Source organism: Diadema setosum, chromosome 6 (genome assembly GCF_964275005.1).
Source record: "Diadema setosum chromosome 6, eeDiaSeto1, whole genome shotgun sequence".
Lineage (NCBI taxonomy): Eukaryota > Metazoa > Echinodermata > Echinoidea > Diadematoida > Diadematidae > Diadema > Diadema setosum.
The window spans coordinates 31233698-31258729 of NC_092690.1; the positions used below are offsets into that span (position 1 = coordinate 31233698).

Below are 25032 nucleotides of genomic sequence, written 5' to 3' on the forward strand. Positions count from 1 at the left end.
TCTTCTTCCCTGGTGAAAAAAACACAGTGTCCAACTTTGTGAAATACTTTATGAACAAAATGTAAAATCTCTTTACACTGTAAAATTCGAGCGCTTGAACAATCCGAACACATTGTGAATCATCTTTTCACACTGTGAAAGAGAACATTACCATGTGAATTGACTGGGAAAACCCCGCCACCAAAGGGTATATTCATCTTCATACTGTTATATTCATTGGTTTTTGCATAGTCGTGTATGTGAATAAACTGTGAACACATGCACTGTGAGGTGAGACACTGCGTACATTCTCGCAGGGTTTTCTACCCATATTCTTTATAGGATAATATAATGTGTGTTCGTTCAATTTCATGTCAAATTATTTCTTTTGTAATACATTCCTAGCACTTCAAATAAGGCTCAGTGTACCACACTTTGTCAGTTTCCTCCTTCTCTTTCTTTTTATTTGTACTTTTACCTTTAAGAGTTGTGATCCAGCAATGCAAAACAACTTTAGAATTACCTTTCACATAATTTGTGACAAAGTTACTCATTAATTTTTACATGATGATGCATTTCATATTGTTATCATTCTAGTAACGGCGACCGCTCTGTCGTATTATCAAAAAATACGTGACGTTTTCACAATTTTCTTTCTCGTCTCCTTTCCTGTTTGTTTAAGGTCAAACATATGCTAAGTTTCTCACTTGTTTGAAGCATGCCTAAACTGAATTATATATTGATACGGGACAGAGAGATTCCTCGCATTGTCTAGTTCTGCCTGGTACTCTTCGTTTCTCACTTCGGTGTCCGACAACAGGTAATAATAATTAACACGCTCAACTCTGACTTTGTCATTCTGATATGACTCTATTGTAATTTGTCTGAACTGAAGACAGATTTTGTAAAATGACTTGTCTCCATTTATTATAAATTCTTTTGAAAGCCTAAAAACTTGTCTTGCCTTAAAACTCTAAATATTTTTTTTTTTTCAGTTTGAAGCGATGGATTTCCTATTTTATACCCATATTGTTGGCGGGTCTTTGCTGCGATATTACCATATTTTATCGTTATGTCTTATCTCAGAGAAACTACGTTAATGAATATATTTTAACAAACCTTGGAATAAGAGTCCTTCCCGTTTGGATTCCTTCCATGTTTACTTGAATGTTTGAGTGTTGTTTGTATGTTGAACTTGGTGTCATGTAATGTCGTTTCAGCAGTGCAGTTCACGTCTGCTTGCTCAGAACTAACCTTTGAAATCCTCAATGTAGTTGGCTTCATGTTGTAAAATGAAACATCTCATCAATTTTCATCAAGCTTCCTTACTTTCTTCAGCAAGGTAATTTTCACCAGTGGTTGATAGAAGAAAGAAAGAGAACACAAGACAACAACGTAATTTGATTTCAATTTCCTTTGACACAAACTGCAGGTTATCAGCGATGAAGTGCTTATTTCTCCTCGCCTTGACCGTGGCCGCTGCCAGCGCTCTGGCTCCGTTCCACATACCGGCCAAGAATCGTATCGAAGGGCGTTACATCGTGGTGCTGGAGGTGACGGTTTAATTTAGTTTCTTTTGGGGGGATGGAGTGGGAGTTGGATTAGCCCCTTTCTTGTAACTTTCTCCCTTTCTTCTCAATTTTCTTTATTCATGTTAAATTTTTGTCCATGCTTACCATTTACGTTACCACTTATTTTGTAGCTGTCATTTCGTTCTTTTTGCTCGTAGGAGTAATTTGTGTAAGGGCAAATACACAAAAACGAATTTCCTTTTCAGGAAATTGTCCTAGCTATCTTACTTTGTTCACATCAACCGAGAGTGTTGTCATTTGTTTTATCAATATCAAAGTTCAAATTTATCATTTCAACAAACTTCATTCCACATTATAATTGTTCATTTTTTGTGTCATATGAATTGAGTAAATGGTGTAAATGATTGAGTGAATTGCTTTTCAAAGCTTTCTTGTCAGGTTAAAATATTATCAACATTTGGAATTGCGGTAATTTTCTAAATTCAGAAGTCCATTTAAAAGGTGATCAACTCTCTTTCAACAACCATCCATTGCATTTGGCAGCCTGTCCTTTTCCTGATTCCTACCCCCCCCCCCCCAACAATGATAAATAGAAAAGAAGAAGAAAAAGAGAATATGTTTTCCACATGACAAGAAATATTGAATTCGAATTCTCGCATGTTTTTGTTCGTTTTGTTAGCATTCACCCTTCCAACATAACATATACATAATATGAACAATTTGTTCGCAAAAGCGATTAGTCAATTTTCATTAAAATCAAGCGATATCTGTGATTTTAGGGACCAATCTGAAAATCAGTTTGTAGTAAAAACACAGTATAACTCGAAATTCTTAATTAAATCCCTTCCTCATTTGTTGCAACATCCAATAAGTCCATATCAACCAATCAGCTCGTCGTATATGTCTCAGGTGATTCAAGATGTCTGCCGTCATGTTACGCTGCGCTGTAAAATGTTGTACACTGTTATACAAGCATGATGAGGACTTCACGATAAGCATGCAGGCTGCAGCGCCAGCGTCGCGACAATGTGTTGAATTAATGAGCGGTGAATGCTTACAAACTGAAAGATAGCGAATTTGGGATTTGGCCAGGGTTGGTCCCAGATAACAATTCTCCGTTGGGCCAACGTCAGCAATGGTCACCACGGTTGCGGTCGGTGAGATGACGTTAGCTCAACGTTGGGCCAATGTTTCTATGGTCGCCATGGTCGCGGTCGGTGAGATGACGTTGGCTCAACGTTGGGCCAATGTCTTTATGGTCGCCACTTGCGGTCGGTGGATATAGTTGGGTACCCTACGTTGGGCCAACGTTGGCGATGGTCGGTACGGTCGCAGTTTGCAAACTAACATTGGCGCAACTTTGGGCCACCGTCTCACCTTGACGATGATGCAAGATAGAGTTGGTAATCCTAAGTTGGGGCAACGTTGGCAATTGTCGGCACGTTCGCAGTCGGTAAGCTAATGTTGGCACAAGGTCGGGCCATTAAAAGGGTTGCAAAAAGGTTCGTTAAACAGTTTTCCCTGTAGTAAACAAATTTCGAACAATTTGCAAAATTTATTTTTCCCTAAACAGTTTCAAGCGTTTGCAAAACAGTCGTAAAATCTTTGCAGAACTTTGTATAACGGTGTCGCTGAAGTTCTTTCTACTTCACCAATGCTACTCACACGCGACCATTATGGCTTCTGTATGAAATCGATTCATTGAGAGAACTTTGCAAAGTAGATCCCCCTGCCGAAGAAACAACCACTCTCTGACCCTAATAGCAATTATCTTTTCCTTCTTTCTCTTCATCTTCTTTCTATATCTAATTTGCACGATATGGTGTAGCAGCAGCAGCCAGGTTGCAAAGCAGTTCTTTAAGGGAGGCAGCACATCAAATTTGGCCTCTTGCTGGCAGAAATTCACTTCCATATTCTAGAAATCCATTTCGAAAAATTCTTCGATTGCTGTCAGAAGAAATTGGAACTCGAGGGAAGGCCATGGTTTGCTCATCCTTTTTCTAGGGTTGGGTCCATAGTTTCGCCTTGTGTTTTCCAGGGGTTAGCAAAGTTCCTAAATATTCATAAATAGTGGTAGATAATACTGGCAAATTGTTGCTCTTCGCGGAACAGATTTTTAACATTATTTTGCTTACGGTCGCTATAATTATCACCAACTGCTTTTCGCAAACACTTTCACTAACGTTCGCTCAAATTTTGCTAATTGTTGGTAAACACTGCTAAAAATATGTTAAATGATGCATATGGCAAAAGCGAAACCTGATTTTCGCCTAAATGTGTCAGAAAGTTGGCGAATCCACCATTCGCGACGCTCGTACGCTTTCGCCGCTTGGATAGAGGTAAATGGCAGAAACTCCTATAAGCTTTCCTCCGACACGTGCTGAGAATAGGAGGTTAAGATGTTACTATGGCAACGCAGTTTTGCACACATTTGAAACATTTGTGATATAGTTACTACAATAGTAGTTGAATCAAAATATTTCGTCCTGATATACTTTTATTCGTGAGCATTTCACTTGAAAAATTAGGATTTTTTTTTTTGATCCGTATCATTTTCCTTATCAACCACTGTTTTATGGTATTACCATGGAAATGCAATGTTTGAAACTTTAACGAATGTAACTTCCAAATGTCCCCCAAGGCCATAGTACGCGCCAAATTCATGATCATTACTCGAAATCTGCGGAAGTATGCGATCACCAAAAATTGTGCCCTGATTTATGCCTGTAAAATGCTCTCACCATGGCAAAATAATTGAGTATATGAATATAAGAACGACCCAAGTCCAATTTTTGGCCAAATTCAGTTTGACATGGGAAATTGTAGCTTATGCATGGACTCATCTTGTGTGTAAATGATAAATCCTAATTTCCCCCGGAAGTGCCTGAAATGAATGAGTTAAATCTTATATTAATGTAAGAATGAAGGACTTGGGTCATTCTTACATTCATATAATAGCGCCCTCTCTCATCCTTCTCCCATCTCTATAGCGGAATATCATGTATATGAATCAAAGAACGACCCAAGTCCACCACACAAAATGGCCTCTCCACAATTAATGTAAATGTTAATTGTCATAATAATCATGATAATATATGTTCTAATTTGTATATACAATGTTGCCTTCCCATCACAGTTAAAAAGAATATTATTGGACAAATAAAAAAGATATGAAGTTTTTTTTTTTTAGTTTACTCGAAATGATCTTCCATGGACTTGGGTCGTTCTTATATTCATATACTCAATTTAAAATGCATTAAAAAAAATAATCCGAAAGATTTGTGACACAGCAATTTTATACTGCGCAGGGTAGACTGTGCACGGTGGGCTATAACAAAACAAGAAGTGGAATTATCAGTTTCTGCGGCAAAACATATTGAAAAGTACAAAATTTCCAATTTTTCTCTTTGTCTAGGCATCTGAACATTCAATCTGTTATTACGTTCGTAACTGACATTTATGATTTATACACTATTTGTGATCTATGCCAACCTAGTATAATTGAAAAAAAAATCGTAATTTAACAACAAAAAGTGAACCAAACAAACTCTTCGTGTGTATATTTGCAGCTTTATTTGCCAACGACTATTTTTGGAATGACATTATTCATAAGAGTAGCCATGTGGACTTCAATGCCTTCTTGAATAATAAGGAATTTTAGGTTTAGCCAAGATAAGGCAGTATAATCAGTTCATCCCTCTGTGAAGAGTGAGATTGTTTAGAAACTTAACCCCTTCTGACACGTCTGGTAGCTATGTGATTCGTGCTTTTCTGACAAGTAATGAGAAGTGAAATATGCAAATGTACTGTATTCTGCATAGAACAAGAACTGTAAACAAAGCAAGTTTTCCAACGACATCAGAACATTTTGCCTTATTTCCAGTATTCAAGGAAAGATGTTCGGCAAAGGCGCAATTATCAAGATATCGATGAATGAAAGTTATCACAAAATAAAGGAAAAAATAAATGCAAATATAAAAAAGGAAGCAACGTTTCATAAAGAAAACATGGGCTGTATCTATTCGAAAGAAGAGACAAATCAACGAAAGCGTATAGATATGAGAAAAACTCAATAAAAATACTTTATTCCGTGCTCATTTAAAGTTTCTGGCTTTGGAGATTAGCCCTATACAGCCCATAAGCTATTTTGACCCTTCCCAGGTCCAAGGGGGGGGGGGGGGGGGAGGGGCACGTTTGTTATTGTTTGATGTTTCATCGTCATATTTGGCACATAGATACAGCAACTCATACTAAGTACTCTACATGACCGCATACTTGATTTTTTTTCCAAGGTCACTCATAGAGGGCGCTATTTAAAAAAATATAAAGAAATATGCTGAAACGGACATTGGTTTCTTTTTTTTTATGCAGGACAACGTTGAGCTGGACTCCTTCATCAGTCGATTCAACAGCGAGGTGTCAGTGGAGACAATGATCAAGAGAAAATTCTCAAAGTTGCTGAACGGATTCGTTATCCAAGCAGATGTTGCCGGTGTAGCTCTTAATCTTGTAAGTAGAAGGGAAAATGACAGACTACTTTCATTTCAAATAGGTGTTTGCTTACTTTTCTCCTTTTTATACTCCAGCAATGATTGTCTGCTCTTCTATTCTGAAATGCGATTTATGTATGTATTTATGTATATACCGGGTGTCCCAAAAGAAGCGGAACGGTGGATTTTCAGTACGTTGCGTTCTAAAAGAGATATATTTTTTTTGACATCACTTAAAAGAGCATCTTCCGGAAAAGACCATGATACCAAAATCATTAAATTTGGTTCAGTACTTTTTATTCTACGTCAATTTCTGTAAATGCAGTCATTTTCAATTTTCGGCGACTTATGAGATAATAATTTGGGTGCGACACGCATTCCATACCGTGAATTGTGTGAGCTCGTTGATCCATGTCAACAAAAGACAACGCTTTCATATTGGGAGTGCACACACATAAACACACACACACACACACACACATTGTTTTTTCCTGGCCCGTGCCCAATGTGAAAGCTGTATCTTTTGTTGACATGGATCACCGAGCTTACACAATATTCACCGTATGGATGGCGTGTCGCACTCAAATTATTATATAGTAAGTCGCAAAAATCCGGCGAAATTTGAAAATGACTGCATTTACAGAAATTGACGTAGAATAAAAAGTACTGAACCAAATTTAATGATTTAATGATGTCAAAGAATATATCACTTTTAGAACGCAAGGTACTGAAAACCCAGTATATATATATTTATATATTTATATGTATGTATGTATATATATATATATATGTATATATATATACATATATATACATATTTATATATATGTATATATATATATATATGTATACATATATATATGTGTATATATATATATATATATATATATATATTTATATATAATTATGATAATAATCAAAAGAAGAAGAAGAATTGTGCATATATACCATTATTATCGGCTGAGGAATAATGATGTGTATATTTGAAGAGTTTGTTTGCAAAAACCGATATGTCCATTTTTGAAGATTTTCAAGTACGGTCTCTGTCATAAAGTACAAAATAATACCTTTTAAATGATATATTGGTCACTTCATATAAAGATACATTTTTGAAGTTATGGTCAAAAGAAGCAAAAATTTTCTTATTATTCTCTTTATTTTTCTTGACCTTTAATATCAAATATCTCCATTTGGCAAATATGGACTTATCGGTTTTTGCAAACAAACCCTTCATTTCATTTCGGCGAAAAAAAAAAAAACAGAAAGAAAAAATACTAGGCCTACTTTGAATTTGATATAGGTTTTCCGGTTTATTTTCTAACATTTTTTTGTTCAATTCATTAGATTTATAATTCATTTTCGTCCCGAAAAATCTGGAATATGCCAATCCTCCTTCCAAATTCGTCTTTTACCTATCATTTTCGAACAAAGTCTATTCCATTAGATCTTGTCCCACATTCTCATTAATTACTATTCAGATTGCTCCGTCACACTCTGTGCACACATATCAGCAAATGCAATTCAGTCACCTTTTAGCCATCGTTTTCGTCAAATTTTACTTTAAATTCATGTCATATCTTGTTGTGATTTCGCAGATATTTCATAATTCCTAGAATCGTTCCCTTTTCCCCGTCATTTCGAAGTGATATATATATATATATATATATATATATATATATATATATATGTATATATATATATATATATCTACACACACACACACCTGTACGTCACTCCCACCCCATCCCCAACAAAAAGCACACGCACACTGATACAAGGAGACAAAGATTAAGAGTTTTATGTGTAGATTTATAACTGGAGTTGTTTTATATTCGTATAGAGATGGCCTCATCCACGTCAAGCTCTGCTTATGATGTCGGTTCCCTGTATACTGATTTCTCCTTTGTTCATGAATGAATAAAGTACGCCTTAAATATTATGTTCTTTTGATTCATATGTTACTACAGAGTGATGTTATTCAAATTCATGAAATTCTTCAGTAGAGATGTTTTCATTGCAACTGATTGACAAATTGCCCTACATTGACGGAAAGTTTTTCTTACAATGAATTTACCTGTTTCCGTCAGTACTTTCTTCGTCATGGATCTTGTGCTTTGCGAAGTGTCACGCTCGGAAATATCTTCCTCCCGCTTTGAAAGAAAAACAAGACACCAAAAATAACCCCTTATTGAACAGAACATCTATCCTCATTTACAGAAGTCAGGATTTTCAAATCCGGAAAAAAAATAGTACCAACTATTAAATGAACAGCAAAAGTGTGCCCTGTCGTGAAAGTATATTGATACCCCAAAACAAATTTTATGGTAATGTACGTTAATTCTCATGGAGTTCAAGTCTGAATATTTCAAATATGGCTATAGAGCAAAAAAACAAACAAACAAACAAACAAACAAACAAACAACAATAAACGCACAAAACAAAGAAAAACAAATAAACAAACAAATAAAAATGCAAAAGCAACATGTTCAAGAATACTGAATATCTGAAGTCTGAACTATATTTCAGGTCTGTGAGTATATTCGCAGACTTAAAACTAATCGAAAAATAACTCAACCGACTTGCACACTTCTGGTTTATAGAATTACAGTAAAGACCAGATCTCAACTGAAGAAACAATGTCCCCTGTATATTGATTTCTCCTTTGTTCATCAATGAATAAATTACGCCTTAAATGTTATGTTCTTTTGATTCATATGTTATTACAGACTGATGTTATTAAAAAAAAAAGAAAAAAAGTCATGAGTTTGAATAATCAAGCAGTTTACCAGCTGCATGCTATAAGGATTAGAACCAACACTTGCTGTCGGGCGGAAGCTCGGTGGGCTATATTGGAGATGACGCCTGTCCGGTGATCAGGAGGTCGCAGGTTCGAATCCTGCTCGAGTATGTACACCCATGATTTTCCTTTATCATGGCTACTACTGAGACAGTGATCAAATTCAGTTCTTATTTACGTCGATGTAGGGCAATTTGTCAATCAGTTGCAATGAAAACATCTCGACGGAAGAATTTCATGAATTTGAATAATTACGCAGTACCCGCTGCATGCTATAAGGATTAGAACCAACACTTCTTGTCGGACGAAAGCTCGGCGGTCTAGTGGAGATGACGTCAGTCCGGTGATCAGGAGCTAGGTTGCAGGTTCGAATCCTGCTCGAGTATGAACGCCAATGAATTTTCTTTATCATGGCTACTACTAAAACACTGATCAATTCAGTGCTTATTTACGTCGATGTTGGGCAATTTGTCAATCAGTTGCAATCGGACTGATGTTGTTATGAAATTGACATTTCTTATATTGATTTGTATGTTAAACTCTCCTTCTTTTGCATACTCTGTATCACTTTGGTTTCACTTGTTATTGTATTTGGAGAAAGAAAATGAAATGCAGAAATAAACCAAACCAACCAAACCAATGTTAAAAAAAAGAAAGAAAGGAAATAAAAGACATTTTGGGGCTGTATTCCATGTTGAATACAGTTTGTTTCATACATAAGATTCAATGACATAAAAGAGCTCAGCGGGTCCAAAATGTTGTCACGACGTAACTAAAAATGGTTTTTCAGAGCAAACGAATTAGGCATGAATGTCTATACTGATCCGAACACCAGGAGACGGTGAGAGAATGCCAGCTTAGAGTTGGTTCACTCTCACTATCATGACTAAAAAGAACAATACCACCTGACTGATTTGTGTGAAAAAACAAAGACGAAATTGATCTTTACATTCTGCAGTCGATGGGCGGCGCGGATGAATTTCAATGACAATTGACGATTCTGACAGCGATGACTTTGAAAATGGTATAGACAAAAAAAAAGAATCCAATGACGATTGACGAAATCAAAGTTAGGACGTGCATTCTGTGTGATTCTCGGGAAGAATCTAAATTACAAACCGTTTAAGCTTTGAATGTGGTTACATATGCTTTGCCCTATACTCCATTACAAAGAAAATATCTTAATTAGAAGTTAGAAAACTGTAAAATGTGAATAGCAAAAGTGCGCTTTTAGCGCATTCTATTTCCTTATACATATGATGGCCGCCTCTATATACGGGTAAAGTGAAGACGAAATAATAGCTTTCCTTCCTTTTTATTTAAAGATCATTTTTGTTAATCCATGTAGCTTCGATCTTTGCAAGGAGTGAAATATATTGAAGAAGACGAAGTTATCTTCGCTGACGCTGCAAACACAAACACTGGATCATGGGGAATCGATCGCATAGATCAGAGGACATGGACTGATGGAAATGACAGAATGACACTTGACAGTACGTACTAAAGTTAATGTTGGTATTTGTAACACTCTTTTAAAATTTGTTATATTTTCTTTTGATTTGTGTGAAGAAAAACATGGATTTTTGTGCACATGCCTCGAGATGTTTTCATGTATTATAATAACTTTACATGTCCCTTAGGAGTGCCATATAATTATGATATTAGAATGTGTCTCGGGAAAATGTTTCGTGTGAATTGATATTTCTTGGGATATAGTGGATTTGATGACCACAAAATTCACATTCATAGTGATGAAGCATTTCACAGCTTATAATCAAATAATACGTTAGTCATTTGGAAGGCTTGTGAAGGTAGCCAGCCTGACCTTATACTCTTGGGTGAAAGTGCAGTCACGGCAATCGTGCACTTGAATCCAGTCAGATGTCGCACCTTTTTACTATCAATCAAAACCAAAAAGAGAATGGCTTTACATCTTCATGGAACAAAACTAATTTTTCTTCGCCTGGTGTTTCCATTTTTACGAAGAAATAATGAATACTTTGAGGAATTCACCGTGCAGGACTACAAGTAGGAATACATTCCTGAAATGAAAAGTCCAAATTTGATGAATGCCTTCGGCACCCTTTTTAAAGTAACTCATCATTTGTATTCTCGTTATTCTTCTTTTTATCTAGTTTACTTCCATGTCTTCGTAATGATTTGAGAAATCTAACCACCATAACAATTATTTATGGAGATTCTCATTAACACGTCTCTCTATGCACTGAACACTATACAGAATTACGACACAATTCACAAATTACATAATCTGATTCATGATATTATTGTGTATTTTCAAATTTTACTCTTTTGTGTTTGCTTCACGAAGAAATAATTATTGCATTTCAGTTGTGAAATATTTACTTGGCTTAATTTGTGAAATTAAGTTCTATGACGCATACATTCACCAGAATATGGAAACGGACAACATATATACGTCATCGACTCTGGAATAAACCCAAACCACAATGACTTTGGTGGCCGTGCGACAGCCCTAAAAGATGCTGATATGATTGGTGGAGATGTAAGATTATTTCAAAAGATGCTTTTCTTCGAGTTTTAAATACGTTCAGTATGATATTCATAAATGATTATGATAGTATAGCCGGGAGAACACTCTGATCGAGATATTAATTAATAGTTAATCTTACAAGCTACATATTATGCGTTATGTATCATTAAACGCACTAGAATGATGATAATAATAATAATAATAATAATAATAATAATAATAATAACAATAATAATAATAATGATAACAATAATATCAATAATAATAATAATAATAATAACAACAATAATAATGATAATAATAATAATAATAACAATAATAATAATAATGATAACAATAATATCAATAATAATAATAATAATAATAACAACAATAATAATAATAATAATAATAATAATAATAATAACAATAATAATGATAATAATAAACCAAACGAACCTCTCATTCCGGAGACTGAGTTTAGTGAATCTGCATCCAGCTTTGACCATCTAGGACCTAATAATTCTCTCCCCCATAAAAAGAAAACAAATACAAATTATGTTTTTCTCACTGATTTTGTTTTGTATTATGTGTGTGTTCCTATACATTATGCAGATTACTATGACTGACCTGAAGATTTTTGTTTTTCCTTTAAATTGACGTATACCTCAAAGTGAGCATCGTTTTCATCTTTCTGGACCATCCATGCAGGGAACTGACTGTAACGGTCATGGGACGCACTGCGCGGGAACTGCTGCCAGTGACACGTACGGCGTGGCTAACGAGGCATTTGTTTATGGAATACGTACCCTGGATTGCAATGGGTCAGGATATAAGAGCGACTCTATTGCTGGTAAACTAACAAGTCAATGTCATTTCATTTAATTTCATCTCATCTCATCTGCTATGTATTGCCATAAAATGGAAATCATGCACCATGTGACATTTCTCTACACTTGCATAGAGCACATGTTACAGAGTGAAACATAACAGATAACAAGATATCACATATTTCATTAACTCATCATCTGGATAAAACATTTCATTTCATTTCATTTCATTTTATTTCATTCTCCTTTTTCCAACATAACGCAACACAATATGAATTGGGTAATTATCACAATTGTATGCACACAACTTGGAAATGATATCAAATGATACAATAATAAAGTTACATATGTATGCATGCATACGCAAAATAATACAAGTCTATGTTTCAGTTGGGAAAAAAAAGGAGAACTGAGAGGTCCACTAAAAAGCAAGCTTGTAGATTGTGAACCACTCAAGAAACTCTGACGAAATAGTTGTTTGTATAATATGCTAAACACAAGTATGATTTTAACAAGACGGAACAAAACAGGAGACACACAATAACATGACACGACTAGACAGAAAGGTGGAAAATGGAAGGAAGAAGGAAGAAAGAGAATGCCTACACGCTGATCAAAGAAACGAAAGAGGGAATTGAAGAGATGCTTTGAACAGCCGGTGGTTGCATACAGCCGTGTAAAGAATATGATGGCTATTTCATGAATTAATGAGTTCAGAGATTAATTGATTGATGGTTGGATGATGAACCCTGTGGTTGTTGGGACTTGGTTAATAAAAACGAACATCAGAGAGGGTTTAATAGAAAGGATTTCAACTTACGCTTAAAGGAATACAAAGAAGGAGAATTTTTTATTTCACAACTTAATGAATTCCAGAATCTAGGACCTGTGTATATAAATGTATTCTGAGCCAATAATGTTCTCAGAAGGGGTAGATGAAACTCAATAGATTGTCTGGTGGGATAATTATGGAAAAATTGGTTCCTTGTAAACATTGAATTGAATATATAGGGAAGTACATTTGTGCTGAAATTAAACACAAGCTGTCCAAGTTGAAAAAAAAATACAAATCTTTAACTTATTTAAAGTCTTATATTTAGTGAATTATGGATCTGTATGGGAACGTGGCGGGACGCCACAAATAACACGAAGTGCCCTTTTTTGTAATAACAATAATCTATCTAATAAAGTTTGATGAGCGTTACCCCATGCTAAAAGACCGTAATTAAGATAAGGTAAAATTAAAGAGAAATATAACGTCAGCAAAGAAGACAATGGAATATAAAACTTAAGTTTATTAATCATACCAATATTACGTGAAATTATTGTACTAATGTTAATAATATGTGGCCTCCATAAAAATTTATCGTCTACTGCAATCCCAAGGAATTTTATATGAGATACGCGTTCTAATTGAGTGTCATCAAAAATAATCTCTTTACGTAAAACTTTAGAATTACTAAATAACTTATACTTAGTTTTCAAAAGATTAAGAGATAATTTGTTAGCTCTTATCCACTGGGACACCTTTTTCAATTCGGAATTAACAATGTGCACGAGTTCATCCGGATTTTGATGTGAAAAGAAAATATTTGAATCATCAGCAAAAAGTATAAAATGACAACACGTCGGATGATCTGCAAAAATCATTGATATAAATGATAAAAAGTAAAGGTCCTAATAAGCTACCCTGTGGGACGCCACCCTTAATGAGTTCGAGACTTGATAACGTTCTCGTTCAGAGATACGTTGTTTGCGGTTTTGCAGGTAGCTCTTGAACCACTCCAAGGCCTTCACCCTTATTCCATAATGAGACAACTTGTAAAGTAAAATTTCATGATTTATTGTATCGAAGGCCTTGGAGAAGTCCAGGACTATACCAATAAGATTGATTATCAATAGTATGCGCTGCGTGGTCGATAAACTTCATAAGGACATGAATGGTACTGTGTTTTTGACGAAACCCAAATTGAGAATTTGTAAAAACATTATGAAAAGTTAAAAAATTAATTGTTCTTTTAAATATCAATTTTTCCAAATCGTTAAATAAAGATGAAAGCAAGGAAATGGGCCTGTAATTACTCATATCAGAACCATCGCCTTTTTTGAACAAAGGGAAAACCTTAGCTATTTTCATAAAATCATGAAACACACATGATATAGATCTATTAAAAATAATAGAAAGTGGATCATCGATTGAACATATAATTCCCTTTAAAATCAGATTACTTATGTCATCGTAACCAGCACTTCGCTTGTCATTCATTGCAGTAACAATATCAATAATTTCATAATTCGTAGTTGGAACAAAAAAGATAGAACTTGGATTTGATTGACCTAAACATGTTGAAAAATGCGTATTTGACTGTGGTAACTTTTTTGCCAAATTCTCCCCAAATCATTGAAAAATAAGAATTAAAAATATTAGCTATATCACTTGGATCTTCATATATTTTGTTATCATATCTTGTTGTTGTAATATTTGATTTCTTTTTCGATATATTCATGGCCTGGTTCAAAACCTTCCATGTATTCTTCGTATCATGTTTATATTTTTCTAGCTGAAACATATAATATTTCCTCTTTTCTAACCGCATAATCTTAGTTAAAGTATTTCTATAGGAAGTGTATTTTTCTTTTGACTTCTCAGTTTTTTCCATTTTGAATTTATAATATAACCTATTTTTCTTATTGATTGAACGAAGAAGAGATTTTAATATCCATGGAAATCTGGGGATGTTTTATAATTAACTAACTTATCTTTTGATTTAGGTATATATTAATTTAAATGATTATTAATTATCCCTGAAAAATTATTAAATGATATATTAACGTCATCACTACCGTAAACACTAGACAAATCAGCCCTATCTAGGGTAGCACCAAGGCTAGCCAAATTTTCTGGTGTAGCCCTTATTCTGGTTGGAGAAAAAACAAATTTATATACCGAATACCCGAGATCGAAACATGCTATGTTAGGGAAATGATCAGTCATATCGGATAAAATTATAGAAGAATTTAAGATTTGCAATACATTAGTGAAAATATTATCAAGAAGGGTGGCGGAATGATTTGTAACGCGTGTGGGTTTCGAAATTGATGGTAAATATGAGGCTGACAAAAATATTTCAAAAAATTCTTGTGAGTATTATCATCATTTTTAATCAAATCAATATTAAAATCACCCATTATAAATCTTTACACTCATCAACAGCAACATAAATCACAGATATAGAATACTTCTCCTGTTTCTTCTAAATACGAATCCTCCTGCAATATTCTAAACAAACAAAACTGCAAACAAGAAAACGATGAAGCCAGAAGAAAGTTCTTGAATTCTTGATATTTTCTGATTCTTCAATTTTTATGGACACTATTTTGCAGATTACATACGCATTTATGCCGTAGCCATTTTGATACACGTAATGTATCGTTATCTATAACTGTGATTGTCGAAATAGATAAAGAATATCTTTACTTTAAGAAGAACAAGAAATTACTGATGTTTTGAAATGTTTACCAAGCTTATATATCTATATTAGATGTAAAAAATAATACAATGACCACAAGGGGCACTGATGAACTCAGCAATGCGCCAGTCAATTATTAAAGGGAGGTGGCGCTATATCCAATGAGATGAACTAATGAGCGATTACTCTGAAAACTTTCCCCTGCTGCCGCTGAGGTTTCTGCAGTTCACATGACTGACTTATAACAGTGGTTGTATCCTGGTCAGTAATGAAAATATTAATGCCTTCTATCGAGTTCTGTGCCATAAAACATACATGTTGTCTCTTTCAATATAGCAGTGTGTCTTGAGACATTGTGTGAATTTCATTGTATACAGTATGGTAATAGAACATCACTTTGATTTTTCCCTTTTCATATCGTGAAAAGCGCTGGAATGGATTGCAGATAAAGGTATAACACCGTCCGTAGCGTCTATGTCTCTGGGCGGAAGTTATTCCTATTCCCAGAATCTGGCGGTGAAAGAGGCAAGGAGCAGCGGCATTGTCGTGGTGGTATCTGCTGGGAACGATGATGGCAATGCATGCGACAAGTCACCGGCGTCTGCACCAGAGGTATTCAAACCGCTCACAACCGCTTTATTTGTTCGAAGTTACAAGAGCACATAATAATGATGATGATGATAATAATGATAATAATAATAATAATAATAATAATGATAATAATAATAATAATAATAATAATAATAATAATAATAATAATAATAATAAACCGTGTCCAAATAAACCGTGACGGTGAACTTATAGCCAAAATTATAATTAAATCAAATCTCGCTCTATAACTCCCATCAGGAAAAAAAAAAAGAAGAAAAAAAATGTCTCTTTAGAGTCTTTATTTCTTCAGCGAAAGCCAAAGAAAAGTGCTATGCCAGACACACGCCACCTTTCTGCCAGAGTAACCCTCTAACATAGATCTACTTTCTATCGGCTTGTCCTCTTATCACATGACTTAAATTACTCCTGGAGTCGGAGTAAAATGCAATTCTATAATTATACCACTAGTCAAGATGAAAATATTAAGCAGATTTAAACCAAAGACTGTGGATGAATGTAATTTATAAACGTGTCTTTAAAGTCGATCCTCGATAGAAACGTAACTGATTCGTACATAATTTGCTCGTTTGAATGTCTGGAAGCAATATATTATTGAAAACACTAACATGAATACAATATATGCGATGATCATCACCTAACAAGCCTAATTTCCTGACGTTTCCCGAAGTTTTTGCAACATTTTTTTTTTCTTGGGAGGGGGCCAAGAATTTTATTAAATCTTTGAATTGGAAATGAAAATCTGTAGCCTTGTAAGAACCTCACACCGATGACTCCAAGGTGAAAGGGGTTAAACTTAACTTGCCCAGCTCGAAACCCACAAAAAGTAGGCCAAAATGAAGTAACACTTTTGTATACTGAGCGTAGAAGAATAACATTTATGTATAGATCATGATAAAAACTAAATTGACAACTCGTGACAATGCTGAAAATCAAATGATAATTGAAATAAAAGAGATGTAGGAAGTGCAGTTGCCTAGAAAAGAGAGAAAAGATGATTTCAGACCAGTTTTAGTCTGACGTTATAGAGTGTCTATGCATATTCGCCAGCGAAGCAGCGACTGTCCCATATTATGGTTCCGAATCTGCAGATATTTCAATTTCCTCTTTACTTTTAGCCGCCAAATTTAATGGTAGTTCGAGAAAATATTATTCGCCCAGGTGAGACAAAATAAATTGTATAATTTTAGTCGGTCAAACCAAGTGATGATATACATCGTAGTTTGCTTCATCACAGAGAATCCTTATCTGTAATATTTTGTTGGCTATAACCTGGGCGATCCCAATGGCAACATTACATTATCAACCAACAAAAAGCAGGACATCTATTGTAACTGTATAGTGTGCCCCCCAAAATTACAATCGGATTTCAGCATTGATAACTTCTAATATGATTTATCTTGCTGAATGCTATTTCAGGGTCTACAAATATGACATCGTATACCTATATGTTGCCCCCCCCCCCCCAAAAAAAAAAAATAAATAAAATAAACAAACAAACAAACAAACAAAATCACTTTGGTTAAGTGGTCACGAAAAAAAAAAAATGGATCCCCTGTAAAGCATTGGATTGGATTGACTAACTATTTTAAAAGTTATTCTTGTGGAAGGTCCCGTTGTATGATTTTTTTTTTTTTTTTTTAATGGGGGGGGGGGGGGGGGTTGGAAGACATACGGTATTGACACTCCAGATGACACTGTGCGGATGAGCACGATGGGATAATAAATGCGGGGATGCAATGGGATCATCACATATTCAAATACATGTGTGTGTGGTTGCTATATCGATATTGGTAGTCAGCGAAAACAGGAATCTTCAGAATACCTTAGCATCATAATTTCACATTTTCATGAAAATGTCACAAGTCTGCCTTTCCAGTTGTCCTTCTTTCTATCAAAATTCGATTTGAAGGACTGCGTCAGTTATCCAACGGTTTCCTTTTAGCACAGGAGTGTCTCTGTTCGTAAGTTCGTGCGTGAGCTAGAACGATCAAGGTTTCAACTCAATCAGGCCCAAAGAGATTAGATCTCTTTGGTCATGTCCTATACTAACAGGGGGTCATCCCACGAGACCGACACCCACGAGTCATAGTTATACGGTCCACGAGAACGAGTATGAGTCATAGAGCCCATAAGTATGCAGCTCACGAGTCATAACAACCCATGAGTTCGACACTACGCACAAAAGGCTCACGAGACTGACACTATATTTATGCAGACAAAGCCCATGAGACCGACAGTACGCAAATAGGCTCACGAGACCGACACTAGGTAAAGAAAGCCCACGAAACCGATACTAGGCAAAGAAGACTCACGTGACCGACAAGAGACAAAAAAAAAAGCCCTCGAAACCGACACTACGCAAAGAAGGCTCACGAGACCGACAGGAAGAACAGCGCCATCTACATGTCAATTATATGTATAGAGTGTTTACATGAAGGGGAAAATTACATACTGGTGGGTGCAATTTCGAGATACGCTATCGAGCAAGAGATTATTACTAACTGAATAGCACAATCTACATGTCAACGACATCATGTATCTCCACACGTATGGCTTTCAGGGGCAGTTCTGTCACGCAACGAGGAGCGACAATTTTAACATGTTTTATTAAATAGATCGTACTCTTCATGGGATTCCCCCCCCCCCCCCGAAAAAAAAAACTGTTATAAAACAATTGAGGACAAGAACAAAAGGCCTTAAGTTTCGATGCCATTGTGCTATTTTTGATATACTTTCTCAATTTCAGCTAGACGGTGGACAGGATTAAAGGGTTTTTTTCGCCCTTTTCTTTCTCACTTCACTAGTTAAGTAGGCTCTATAGATATCCTATCCGCCTGCTTATGTCCCTCTTCTTTGAGTTCAGTTTGTGAATTTCTCTGTAACTACAATGTGTGATATTCAACTGACGGGGGAAACACCATAGCAACTCTCCTTTTCCATCTTTCATATCTTGCTCATGCCATTATCTGAACTATTACATCCTATATGATTAATTGCTGTTCATCTTGTCGGTCTCGTGGACCTTCTTGCCTATAGTAAATATGTCGGACTGGAGAGCCTATTTTGCTTAGTGTCTGTCTCGTGAGCCTATTTTGGTTAGTGTCGGTCTCGTGAGCGTTTTAAGCGTGCATCGGTAACGTGGACTTTGTCTGCGTAGTGTCGGCCTCGTGAGTCTTTTATGTGTAGTGTCGGTCGCGTGAGCCGTATAACTTGTGGGCTTATTTTACTTGATGTCGAACTCGTGGGCTTTATTTACTTAGTGTCGAACTCGCGTGATGTATAACTAGTGGGCTGTATGGCTTGTGAGCTGTATGACCTGTGGACTGTATGACTCGTGGGTGTCGGTCTCAACGGTCTCGTGACGTGCACCCCTAAAAAGGGTCTCCCAGTGTCGCTCGTGATCCAACGTAAAAGTCAATGAAATTCGGCTAAGGAAGTCATTTCGTCATTACTAAAATATTTTTTTTTCGGGTATTGGAACAAAGGGAAAAATAAAATGTCATGATAAAACAATGAGCTGGAAATCCTCGTGATATATGCAGTGTGCATGCTCCGAGGCAAAAGGCTAAATGATATCTAATGTGCCTAAAACGTACCAATTTTCAGCCGGCAGTGTCTTTTGTAATATAGGTTTTTTCCGCTCTGTTTCATACTTTTGTCACTCAAATCAATTAAAGTGCATTTAAATTCACGCACTGACGTCAAACGATCGATATCGGTCTTTCAAGATTAAAATTTGGGGAATGGAATTCATTTGGCTGCTTTAACTTCTGAGCATTCAAATAAATTGATCTGCAAATTAGTTTCATATCGGAGCATATTATCTTTTGTTATCATCATTCGATTTATTTTTAGAGCAAAACAGTTAATTAACATGTATACGAAATCGTGAACGTACTTACAACTTCAGATGCTATGTATTGGATTTTGATACTCGTGCATTCAAATTTTAAAAAGTAGGCCTGGGGAACCTGTTTGGGCGCTCAATTTCATTTTGGGGATTCAGTTTAATGATTCGTTATTTGATTTTAACGATTTTTTTTTCATTTTTAATTTGTTGGTTTTTTTTCTATTATCTATATATTTAATCATGTCTGTATTTCTCTTAAAAAGCTTTGCCATTATGTATTTTCATTTTGTTAACGGCAGTTCATTTTATCTCAAATCAGTCAAATTTTAAACCATTTCACACAACTTTAGAATTGTATATTTATATATATGTGTGTTTATATTGATAACATGGTTGTTATTCATATTTCTATATGAATTCATATTTTCCATTTGTCATCAATGTTCGTTTACACAATTATAATGAGGGGGCTCTGTTAAGCCGTTGCATGATAATTAAATGGTCCTTGTTTACAACTTGTAAGATGCATCTTGAATTAGACGCACTTATTTAAGACTTGCTTGCCCTTTCAGGATTTTGAATGACTGAAGAAACACCTATGCTACTGCCATCTGATTTTGAATGCCCCTTTTCTAACCTTTGTGCTCCTAGTTTAAATGTGAATAACTCTCTTGACAATTGTGTTGCAAGAATAATTATTTCGAACGAAGGAAAATTATTTTGAATGGCCATTCCTTAATCTGCATGCTCTTTGTCTAAATTGCAGGTGATTCATTTGAATTTTGTTTTGCACAAAGAGCAAATTCCAACGAGAGAAAATGAAATTAAATAACCATTCGTTAAATCGTGTGCTCTTTCTATAAATTTAAATCACTCATTTGAAAAGCGTTTTGAAAGAATAACACAAATCGAATGAACAAATACGAAATCCAATGCCAATTTGCGTTGGCGATCACAACTATCGCGAATTTTAATGACGTTATCATTAAACTGAGTAATACAATTTTGAAATTGAGCGGGAAAACCTATAAAAACGAATGAAAAAGATAATAAAATTGTTGATGGAATTTTTAGCTGAAGGTCAATTCTCAAGATCAGAAAGCTCGAGATAAATAAGTTTTAATCGTTTATGAGGATGATATACCACGGGTAGAAAGTACAGTTACCGCCTGACAAGTTAAAGGCATTATAATCAACTCAGCAGTCGACTTATTGTATTTTTTTTCCTTTTATAAATGACTGGATTAAACGATACTTTCTCTTGTTCTTTGCTTCTTAATCGGTTAGATGCAACACAAATATTTCTTTTTCTAAAACAGTGAAGTTTTTTTTCTATTACTTAAAGGCCATTACAGTTGGATCCACTGACAGCGCTGACGCTCGCTCCTGGTTTTCAAACTACGGTACCTGCGTCGATTTATTCGCTCCTGGTTCTAGTATCAAGAGCCTTTTATACAGCAATAACTACGGTACCTCAACGAAGAGCGGAACGAGCATGTCCTGCCCTCATGTCTCCGGTACGTGACTGCTTCTTGCGATAGTCCCTACCCCAGTCAGCTAAGTAATAAATGGTATAATCTTAGTATGAATTCAACAAAAAAAAAGTTTCAACTTACGCTTAAACGAATTCAATGATCAAAGATTTTTTTTATTATTATCACAGCTTAAAGGGGATGGCTAGCAATTGATCAGTGGGAATCAATGGGAATGCTGGTGGATGATTGTTTCAGTCCTTGTAGGATTCATTTAAGAGTACATTACATATCTATTGTGTGAAAATTATTTGCTTCAGAATGGTCTGATAGTCAAGTAATGTGCAGTTTACTGTTTCCATGTTAGCATGCCTGTACAGTAACGGGGCGATCGTTAACATTAAACTGCACATTGCTTGAATATGAGACCATTCTAAAGCAAATAATTTTCACACTACAATATGATATACTCTTAAATGAATCCCACAAGGATTGGTACAATCATCCACCTGCATTCCCACTGATTCCCACTGATCAGTTACTACCCACTCCCTTTAAAGAATTCCAGAATCTAGGGCCATTGTATACAAATGTATTTTGAGCCAATAAAGTTCTCAGAAGGGGTAAATGAAACTCATTAGATCGCCTGGTGGGATTATTATGAAAAGATTGATTTCGTGGAAACATTGAATCAAAAATGCTGGGAAATGCATTTCTGTTATAATTAAACATAAAGTGACGCAGCTGAAAGAAAAACAAATCTTTAAGTTTTAAAATCTTATATTTAACAAATAATAGATCTACATGGGAACTTGGTGAAAAGCCACAAATAAAACGAAGTGCCTTTTTTGTAGTAACAATAGTATATCTAATATAGTTTGATGGGCACGACCCTGTGCTAAAATTCAATAATTAAGATAAGGTAGTATTAACGAAAAATACAACGTCAACAAAGAAGACAACGGGATATGAGATTTAAGGTATTTATGATACGAATATTACGCGAAATTATTTTATTAATATCAATGATATGAGGCTTCCACGAGAGTTTATCGTCCATTGTGATACGGAAAAACTTTATATGAGATACGTTTTATAGAATGTCATCAAAAATGATATCTGTGCGTAAAACTTCAACAGATTTACTGAATAACGTATACTTAGTTTTCCGAAGATGTAGTGATAATTGGTTCTTATCCATTGAGTCACTTTTTTTTTAATTTAGAATTAACAGTATAGAGAAGAGTAATTGGATTTTTGTGGGAGAAGAAAATATTTGAATCATCTGCAAAAAGTATAAAAGAAAGTATGTCGGATGATCTGCAAAAATCATGAATGTAAATGATGAAAAATAAAGCTCCTAATATACTACCATGAGGGACGCCACATTAAATGACTTCAAGACTAGAGCTGTGCTCATTCAAAGATACATATTGTTTTCGGTTTTGCTGGTAACCCCTGAACCACTCCAATGCCATCCCTCGTATACCATAATGAGACAATTTATTAAGTAAAATTTCGTGATTAATGTATCGAAGGCCTTGGAGAAGTCCAGGAAGATGCCAACGAGATGAGAATGGTTATCTATATCGTGCGCGGCGTTATCAATTAACTTCAAAAGACATGAAAAACTCCAAAATTATTCAGAGATTGCTCAATTGATTGTATTACTGAAATGCCTGATTGTGTCACTAGATTGCTTGGCTGTTGTATTGACATTTCTTTATATTCATTTCATTCATTGATTTATAAATCGTGGATTTTTTTTTATTTTCTATTTTTTACTGAGCACACGTTATTTTGTGTCGATCGAATTGATGAAGTTATGTCATTGCTCCACTTAAATTGCTGGAATATCGATTGATTTGATGGATTTGAAATGATTCAAGGCTGATTCTTTACCCGGCTCAACTAAAGGTATCGCTGCTGTTATGTTGGAGATGGGCATGAGTGCGGAGGAAGTGTACACCAATATCGTAAGCAACGCAACCCCGGACAAGGTGAGCGACGTCCAGGGAAGTCCGAACTTGCTGGCGTACTGTGACTAAAAGTAGCCACTGTGAACATCAACTCGCCTACAGAAATGTTAATCAGCTTAATTTTCTAATTGATCTTGAATGTTTAGTACACAGACAACATGTTGTTGATGCAGGTAATGTCATAATACGGTATATAATTGCATGTACCATGCACTCTCAGCATTTCGCAGGAGACGACACCAATTGGCCATATCATCCGATGCAACTATTAAGCATTGAATTGGGGTGCGCAGTAAAAGCTGCTTTATCTGTAGGATGAAAGCTAGGAGCTTAATTATGTCAATGCCGATAAATGGGAACGCCATCTGAATATGATTCCTCAACAGCGCGATCGTAGAATACAATAATTCTTTCATGTTTTAGAGTTAAGGCGGTGGACACGCATCAAAACATGATAAAGAATATCCTCACCTCATTATGAGTTGATAGACATATTAGTACAGTTTCATTTAATTAAAGTATTGTTTTAAATGCAGTTTAGTTTGAATACTGATATGTTTCTCAGAAATATGCAAAGGCCGATGCCTTGAATAATGGTCTACTTAGAAAAGAGTGAATGAAAGATAGCAAAATAATGTTGTAAACTGGTGTAAGGGAAAAATTGTTTCTTGGTATGCACATGTTATGTTGTGTATATGCAAAAACACACAAAGAATGGGGACCTATCAAAGAATAATTTGCCCAATACAATGCTGACATCAAATGTTATAAACAGCTCACAATATTACAACTGATTGCAACACATACAACACACATATATTTACACAACTACAGACATAAGGACACTGGCCTAGTCAGTAATAATGTCCATGAATTGTAAAATTTTATCACGAAAGAAAAGTAAGGGAAAATGCAAAATCTCTCAAACGAGAGATTGGAAATGCTGTTAATGGAGGTTGTACATCCCAACATGGAGACTCGACGAAGTGTTATTAGGCCTACATTAAGCCTGATGGAAAAGGGAAATAGAATTGAGAGAGGATTAAAGGGTATAAAAGAATGAGAATGATTAAAAAAAAAATAAATGTAGGAGTATGAGACGGATAATTCGTACAATAACTATTACATTGTCATGTTCGCTTTATTGAATCACTCCATTGAATCAAGTAATAAATCACTTCAATGCAAATTTTCTCTCTGAAAAGGAACCTTTATTTTAAGTGTAAGAGATGATTGTTTTCCTTCTACCGTCAAGTCATGAGTGAAGGAAATTATTGCGAGAGAAGAACATTGCTGGAGGTGAGTCTGACACAAAAACTGAGAAAATATACAGGACCTGTCGGCACCTATTGCCCTTATTACTTACATTATATACCACGTTCGTTAATTCCGCGTACCTGACGAGAAAGACTTATCCAAAAGTCTGCACGTGTAAAAGCACTGTTACAAATGCTGTTATCACCATTCTTACCTGCTGAATTATTTGATACCTCACATATAATGGCATCTTTGGGCAACATTATTATACTG

At 35.3% G+C, this 25032-nt stretch overlaps 1 protein-coding gene across 1 annotated transcript; it reads left to right on the top strand.

Annotated features, from left to right (window-relative positions):
- Positions 1–758: 758 nt before the first annotated feature.
- On the top strand, positions 759–24806 carry LOC140230091 (aqualysin-1-like). The gene is made up of 9 exons (XM_072310298.1): positions 759–799; positions 1412–1532; positions 5883–6020; positions 10147–10291; positions 11210–11322; positions 12001–12142; positions 16017–16201; positions 21397–21568; positions 23441–24806. The coding sequence occupies exons 2-9, from the start codon at positions 1422–1424 to the stop codon at positions 23569–23571; spliced, it is 1137 nt and encodes a 378-aa protein (XP_072166399.1). The 5' UTR covers positions 759–799; positions 1412–1421; the 3' UTR covers positions 23572–24806.
- Positions 24807–25032: the final 226 nt, after the last annotated feature.

Bases quoted from the DNA above. Each gene is read 5' to 3' on its own strand.
- LOC140230091 (XM_072310298.1), top strand. From the start codon at position 1,422: ATGAAGTGCTTATTTCTCCTCGCCTTGACCGTGGCCGCTGCCAGCGCT. The intron at 11,323-12,000 runs GTAAGATTATTT...CCATCCATGCAG, and splicing joins CTGATATGATTGGTGGAGAT to GGAACTGACTGTAACGGTCA. The intron at 21,569-23,440 runs GTACGTGACTGC...GCTCAACTAAAG, and splicing joins GTCCTGCCCTCATGTCTCCG to GTATCGCTGCTGTTATGTTG.